The sequence below is a fragment of the Mytilus trossulus genome, chromosome 9, assembly GCF_036588685.1.
Source record: "Mytilus trossulus isolate FHL-02 chromosome 9, PNRI_Mtr1.1.1.hap1, whole genome shotgun sequence".
Classification (NCBI taxonomy): Eukaryota; Metazoa; Mollusca; class Bivalvia; order Mytilida; family Mytilidae; genus Mytilus; species Mytilus trossulus.
In genome coordinates this window covers 75,207,637-75,216,210 of record NC_086381.1, presented here as the reverse complement: position 1 = coordinate 75,216,210, position 8,574 = coordinate 75,207,637, and the positions used below count along the sequence as shown (strand labels likewise).

Genomic DNA, 8,574 nt, shown 5'->3' with positions numbered 1-8,574 from the left:
CACCTGTCCTAAGTCAGGAATCTGATGTACAGTAGTTGTCGTTTGTTTATGTAATATATACGTGTTTCTCATTTCTCGTTTTGTTTATATAGATTAGACCGTTGGTTTTCCCGTTTGAATGGTTTTACACTAGTAATTTTGGGGCCCTTTATAGCTTGTTGTTCGGTGTGAGCCAAGGCTCCGTGTTGAAGGCCGTACTTTAACCTATAATGGTTTAATTTTTAAATTGTTATTTGGATGGAGAGTTGTCTCATTGGCACTCACACCACATCTTCCTATATCTATCAAAACACAAACAGGTAAAATGAGCCATTGAAAGTTAATAATTCCGCTATAAAGAGTTTACTATTATGGAAAACATGTGACTTGTTTGAAGATCTTGTCTTGCTGATCATGTCTGCATTTTTACGTTTCGATCTTTGTTTTATAGTTTATAACTGCATAGGCAAACATATACAACAAAATACTGGTAGCATTTGTGTTTAAAGGGCAATAACATCTATAAGATGTAATCAGACAGTAGCTTTTTAGTAGATCTCAACCTTCTGATATTTCTTGGCCCTTTCAGATTTTCTCTATTTATATTCATAAAAATAAACAAAACTTGCATGTCACACCTATGTTCAATCTTTTACCCCCTATCTATTATACTTCAAAATATTGAGATCATTAACCCACACATATTAACCATTTGTAATATTTCTAGCCTTGGCAGCCAGTTGATTGACTGACAGGAACAATAAAACACTCTTTAAAAGAGACAACCCAATGAACATTTGGTTACAACTGTTTCTGTAGTTTCAGATAATAGCAGGCCATTTAGTCCTAAAACTTTCATTTGTACTTCTTTGAACATCATATCTATAATCATGATTGGTTAATGTCTAAGTCTGTGTTTGCAATTTTTTGTAGAAAGTTTATGACTGCAAATTTTTATTTTTGAAAGTCTTTTGAATTGTTATGACAATTATCTAGCCTAAGGCGATAATTAGATTATAATCATATTATATAGACACCTGGCTGTGTTTGATGACCATGAAGAGTATATAGGTGGATATTATATCATATAATACCTGTAACAAAGGATCTCATCACTTCGACCAGAAGGAGCGGACTGATGATCACATAACCTTTCAACTGTGGGGTATCGAAATAGACTAATTTCCCCAGTGAGTGGTGAAATTTTAGAAATTTTCTCAGCTCTTCGTTTGACAAGACGGACACCTTGCTGATGGAATTTAATTCTTCAACTTCTTTCAATGACAATATTTGTGTCCCTTTTGCTACCAGGTTAGCAATCTCAAGTTCAAGGGGAACAGAGGCATTGGGCATTGACTCTCCCCAACATGGATGTTGAAAGGTTAGATCTGTGATTGCTTTCTTTAGAACATTGATCTCTGGATCTGTGTTGTCTGTTGCATTGACAAATATTTGGTTGTCGATGACCAGATGTCGTCGTCCTTCATGGTCTTTAAATAACTCTTCTACTCCTCTATATAACTCGGCACGCCGTGTTTCAATATCTTCCTATTAACAAAAACAGAAGTACAGAGAGTAATGAAATGTTATGGTGAAATGCAATGTATGCACTGACTTAGTTCAGGTAAAACTAATTTATCACCGAATCCATTAATCCAAAATAAAAAGTCGATGATCTTGGACATGTTTAATATTCTTAAACAATTTAATGAAAAACAAAATAAGGGCGGATTATGTGATTACATTAAAATATGTTAAGTGTTCTTATGTATTGCACAGAATCGATATAAAGTGTTATTTTTCAATGAATCTGGATTAATCCTCAAAAACAGCATAAATGGAATTTTGAATATTTGAATTGACCTCCATAATTTTTCAGAAACAACATTTTGGAAGGGAACTGGATATAGATTTTTGTGAAGTTTTCGCACAGAAACGACGTTCTGGTACATTTTACAAACAAATAAAGACCATAACACGATAACAGTTACAGTGAAATACGTAAATATTGAAACTGATTTCCATTGTGTCATGATTAAAACTTGAATATTGTATGCAAAAAGCTCGATTTTTTCAATTTGTTGGTAAAAGCCTTTCTTCAAAGTCTGTAAAACATTCTTGATTTTCAAATATTTGACCCTTTAGCATCAGTAAAGATACATTGTAGAATTGTGCATCTGGTTCAATTAAATCGATGATGTCATATCATTTATAGGTATTCTCAAACATAAATTCGCCTTTTTTTGTTTTATACTAACAACAAAAATGCCTTAATTTCAATCTGCTGCTGTGATTTTGACCTTTGACTCTAGATTTTTGTATGAAACAATGCTTCATCCACAAGTGGTCTGATATTTGTCCAAACATTTGTGTAACATAATTTTTTAACACAACCATTTTTACCTTAAGTTTGGTTTATTATTTAACAATTTCCCCGAAAAAAGAAGGAATATTTTCCATTACAATGGACAAATCAAGCAAATGTTGAAGGTTTGACACATGATTTAAAGATTTTACATATCAATTTTACTTCACGGTTTCTTATGCATCAAAGGTACGACGTGCATTGCTCATTCGTAGCACTATCTACCAAAGCTAGTGAAACTTCAAAACAAAAAGTATTGCCTTGATAAGTGGTTACATTAATTCACTAATTTTGACACCTATACCACACAACAATTAGTATTACCCCCTCTGCAACCTTGTCACAGTAGGGACAGTAGTTATTATGTCATACATAAAATGTATTAGTTTGATTGACAGCTCTCATTTTCATAGATTATGTTGCAATTTTGCTGAATTGTTTGTGTAAATAAGTGATGTAAAGAATGTTTCTAGATCATTTTCAATTATCTAACGTATGCCTTAATACGAGAGTACATTATCTAACGTATGCCTTAATACGAGAGTACAGTATATAACGTATGCCTTAATACGAGAGTACATTATCTAACTTATGACTTCAGACCAGCTAACATTATCTAAAGAATGCCTTTATATCAGCTACAATTGGTTCACTTACCTTTGGTACTTTGTCTTTATGAGTAGCAACAAACAAAATCTTTGGAATGCCTGTATAGACTGCCTTACAATAGGTAAGGATACAGTTGACCCAGTGTTGTAAGAATACTGAAAATAAAATAAATGAATATAATATAAAATTCACTTATTTTTCATGTTTTGCATGTGCTCTGTTTTTATTATTTATTAATGTCAGGATCCAGTAAACTTTAGCAAAAAACTTGAAAGTTTATTATTATTTGATTTATAGTTCTATGGATTTTTCAGCTCCTGTTTTCGAGAAATGAAGTTTTCAACAAACAAAAAAAACTACCGCTTTCGTATTTTTTTTGGTCCGCATGCTGCTTCAAAATTAGTCTTGCCTTGAAATTTTTGTTTTCTCACTGACGCTTTCTTTTTGCATATAATGAAATCTAGGTTGAAAAGCACGTGTGATCAATCTATAAAAAGTGAAAGGAAATATAAAAAATCTAAATGTCAAGCCATCAGTTGTTATGATTTCACCTATCATAGTCAGAGGATGATGCTTGTCTGACAAAACAGCCGTTGGACGTCAGAGTATTTTCGGACTACATCTATCAATGTTGGCGCTGACCTATATATTTCGGTGTTGGGAGAGTTAAACTGGTAATTTGTGAATTTTGAAATATATAGAAGAACACATTTCGATCAAAACAAAAATTTAAAAGAAATACCAACAGGTCCCCCTAAAAAATGTGTTTGCAGTGTTAATGAAAAAAACAATAGAACATCCTTAAAAACCTAAACCAAAATCGTGTGAACAGTGCAAGGAGAAATTGACAGGCCTAGATAAACTGTTGTGTGACCTTGTTGACATAGTAATATAGTGTGGATGGTCGTCAGATACTTTAGAAGCAGGGACACTTGTGCAAAATAGATTTAAAAATGCTTTGAGGTATATAGACCACATACATAAAAGACTGCAATTTTAATAATGTGAAATATGTCAAAATCCTACTATCAAAATAAAATCTATCCGAGGCGATATAATTAAAAATGTATTCCTTCCCAGGGTGCATCTTACAGTTCACAGTAGTAGCTAGTAGCTATGAGAACACATATCATTCTGTTTGTCTTTAAGTTTCCAACCACAGCTCTTAATAAAACAATAAGGAGATCATTTTTGTGATTATTTGCAAATAAGACAACTATCCACCAATATTCAAAAGAAGTAGATGTTAGCAATTATCATGATTATAGGCAATTAACCAAAAATTCTTCAACCATGAGAAAATCCAATGTTTTGTTTAGGGCCTTTCCAGAAATTAATTATATGGGAAGGAAGGCACCTGTATTAAAATATTGATGGGTGGTGGGTATTTAAAAAAGATTGCTTGAACATTTAAATGTTAAATCCAATTTAAAATGTATGCATGGTGGGGTCAAATAAAAAGTGCCCTTCCTCTCCCATACATTTATTTTTGGAACAGCCCTTCGTGGAATTTAATAAAACCTGAAACATTGTCAAAAAAGGCTGTTCATTTAAAGGTTACACACTGAAAGTATCAATTTAATAATTGGCATGTGTTTTGCGTGCTCTTTACATTGGTGAAGGTCATTGGTATTGCCATTTCTAAGTCTCATTTAACAGGGTTTTTTTCAAATATTTCCTGCTGCAAGGTGAAAGAGTCCACAGTTGTTTGATAAGAGTCAGAATAATGTATTCAAATGGGATAACAGGCCTTATGCATCAAAACATCAGTGTTTTTCCTTCTTTTTCTGTTTGATAAACCTAGCATGTAACACTTTTTAAAATAAAAGATATCTCTCGCTCCTCTTGCAGACCACTCGCCTGTCAAAAACTCATTTTCAAAAATTTTTAAAAACAAAAAAAATTCGCTCGCTCACCCCATTTTTTTTTTTAGAGTAAATGTCCGAAGAACTATTTATCAAATTGGTGTGGCCTTAGCTAAGGTGAACATCATTCACTGAATGAAATAGTATTTGTCGGTAATATGTCATAGATTTGTAATAAATTTAAACAAGAATGTGTCCAAAGTACACTGGCACTATCATTTTCCATGTTCCATGGACCGTGAAATTGGGGTCAAAAGTCTAATTTGGCTTTAAAATTAGAAATATCATATCATAAGCATCAAGTGTATTATCCACTGTCAGATTTGCTCTTAATGCTTTGGTTTTTGAGTTATAAGCCAAAAACTGCATTTTACCTCTATGTTACATTTTAAGCGATGGCCGCCATCTTGGTTAGTAGGCCGGGTCACCGGATACATTTTCAAAACTATATACCCCATTGATGATTGTGGCCAAGTTTGGTTTAATTTGGCCCAATAGTTTCATAGGGGAAGATTTTTGTAAAAGTTAACGACGACGGACAACGGACGACGGACGAGAAACGCAAAGTAATGGTAAAAGCTGACTTGGCCCTTTGGACTAGGTGAGCTAAAAAATAGTTCATGTTTTAGAAATTTGTTAGTCTTGAAAGTTTTATATGTTTTATATCAAGGATTTTTCATATTTTTAACTAATATGATGATTCTACTCGTCCGACCACTATGTCGACATGTCCAAGACAATCAGACAAACAGTAATGTCGAGCCCTGCTGTCTCATAAAAAATATGAGTTATATTATGATCATAGTCATTAACATGTTTCCGTAATAATTCGATTTAAAGGGCTTGACGGTTAAATCGCGTTATCAGAGAAAGGCAAGACTTGCGATAGTTCATGCACAGGTCAATGTAACCAAATGTCTTAATTCGATTACACGGCATATCAATTTTACCAGCTAAAGCACTCCTCACAATATTTTGAATGCACGATCTGCTAGGAAGTAAATACCTATATCTAAGGTCAGATTGTTGAGCTTATTGTACGCATAATTAATGTAAACCCACCCATCCCTCCTCTTTTAGTTTTTCGATACTGCTGTTTTATGTCTTATTTTACAGATTTCGGCTTGTTTTTAACCTCAACATATAAATCCTGTCACGGCTTCTGGATTTACAACTCTTCACCAGTCTATAAACACAATTAACCACATTATGACGTACATCAGTCGAGTGATAACGGATTAACAGTCATAGTGAACCGATAAATAATGTTATGACAGTCTTTTAGAAGAGTTCATCACTAGGTCGGACTTTAAAGGCTGCACCAGTACCGATGAACTTGATTTATCACTGTATTTTTATTTAATTTAGAACATTAATCCATGTAATCTTTATTTTCACCTCAAACGAAATTTCACATGTTGATTTTGGACATCTGTTGCCATTACCATGATTACAGTTTTTATTTGAATTTTGAATTTTATTTATCTATTTTATTTGCATTTGATTTACGGTTGCCCAAAGACCCTTTGTTTGTGGGTTGGTAACCGACAGAAGCCATGATCTTACTTCGCCAATAAAATATATTTTGACTTTAATAACATCTTCTCTCTTCTAATACATGCAATTTTTTAACATTGGACGTTAAGAACAATCTATCCATCCATCTGGTCTTTACACGTTAAGTCTGTTAAAATTGTAAGATGGGTTTTAATTCATCAATATTAATGCGTAATGGGTACATCACTAAATGATACTTTCTGATCTATCTCAATATTATATAAAAGTAAGCAAATCAGAATGTTTCAAATAGGACTGCATGTGAAAAGTCATTTATGAGGCAAAAGTAAAATTTCTGAATAGGTCAATCATATAATGAATAGTTTTACTGTATTACCTGCTGGGGTTGGAGTCATATGCTGCCCTGGAAAACACAAGACATCTGGAACCTGTTCATGTAATCCTTTACTTCCATCAAATACAACCAGAAACAAAGCTCTGTAGGTCATGAAGGTCTGGTGTGTAGTATAATATACGTACTGTCCACCAAAGTCCCAGAAAATAAGTCGTCCCACTTTCATCTTGTATTTTCCACTCTTTAGAACTATTTCCATTTTTCTTCTGATTTCATCTTTAGTCATCTTTGCTTTCATTTTCTGTTTCAGCTGATGTCGTGATAGAGGCACAATAGAGGACGCCTGAGGTGACAAATTAAGGGCTGCTGGAGATTGGTTGGTGAGATTAACTAATGTGTTTAATGGGAGAGGCAATGCAATAGCTTGTGACTGCTGTAGAACACCTGTATTATCCATGTCATCATCTTTACTTCTAGAAGGACTAATATCTGATGTTTGATGTTTGTCCAACTTTTCTATTGGATGAGGATCCTTTTCTTCTGTTGAAGTCATTAAAACCTTATTGTATACCACATCCATGGCATTATAAGTTTCTGTATGAAAAAAAACCCCACACCACTTTATAGAAGTATAAAAAGATAAATATAAATGCTAATTTTTATATGAAGTGCTTTTTTCGCTTTGTACATAAGAGGGTAATAAAATTCTATACATATAAATATACCTACCGCAGATGTTATTGACTGTCACAATTTACCTCCACATAAATCCACATGTATGATAACCTATGCGCAATACACTTTTTCAATTTCACTGAGTTAAAATGATAATTAAAAACAAGAATAACCAGATGCTCCGCAGGGCGTAGCTTTATACGACCGCAGAGGTTGAACCCTGAACAGTTGGGGCAAGTATGGACACAACATTCAAGCTGGATTCCGCTCTAAATTTGGATTGTGATTAAATAGTTGACACAGCATAGGTTTCTGACACAGAATGAATGTATTCAAATGAACTTAAAATTTTTGTTTTCTCTTAGAGCAATTCACTATGCTGTTGAATATTAATCCTCTCAAAAAAATGTTTGAAGAAATTTTCTTTTATTTATGAAATTTCAAATGAGAAAAATTGAACCCAATTTTTTAATCACATCCCCCTTTCCCTTATTCCAAAACTAATTTCAATTAAAATATTCTAATGGAGTTTGCAACAATTACTACTCATTTAAATACATCATAAAATATTAAGATGTAAAAAAACTGCTTGTTATCACTGAATGGTAAAGATTATTTAAATTTATCAGTTGGTAGTAAAAAGTGAATATACATTGTATATTGTATATAACAAAGATTTAAGTTGATTCTGGACAAAGAAAGATAACTCCAATTAAAAAAAATTCTTGCAGATATTTCTTGCTTACTATACTGGACAAAGAAAGATAACTCTTAATTAAAAAAAAATTTGCAATTTCACAATATTGTGAAATTAGATATTTCTTGCCATTGCACAATACTGTGCAATTGAAAAGACTTGCTATTGCACAATACTTAATATAATAATTTTAGATCCTGATTTGGACCAACTTGAAAACTGGGCCCATAATCAAAAATATAAGTACATGTTTAGATTCAGCATATCAAAGAGGCCCAAGAATTTAATTTTTGTTAAAATCAAACTTAGTTTAATTTTGGACCCTTTGCACTTTAATTTAGACCAATTTTAAAACTGGACCAAAAATTAAGAATCTACATACACAGTTAGATTTGGCATATCAAAGAACCCCAATTATTCAATTTTTGATGAAATCAAACAATGATTAATTTTGGACCTCGATTTGGGCCAACTTGAAAACTGGGCCAATAATCAAAAATCTAAGTACATTTTTAGATTCAGCATATCAAAG

The 8,574-nt window shown here is 32.8% G+C and overlaps 1 protein-coding gene across 1 annotated transcript in view; it reads right to left on the bottom strand.

Moving 5' to 3' along the window:
* Window positions 1–1,062: 1,062 nt before the first annotated feature.
* LOC134684940 (uncharacterized) overlaps window positions 1,063–8,574 on the bottom strand; it is a 43,385-nt gene continuing 35,873 nt past the window's right edge. The window contains exons 9-11 of the mRNA XM_063544259.1: window positions 6,713–7,264; window positions 3,002–3,108; window positions 1,063–1,527 (exon numbers count right to left, since the gene is read on the bottom strand). Coding sequence (XP_063400329.1) covers window positions 1,063–1,527; window positions 3,002–3,108; window positions 6,713–7,264 — 1,124 coding nt within the window. The remainder of the gene's footprint in view (window positions 1,528–3,001; window positions 3,109–6,712; window positions 7,265–8,574) is intronic.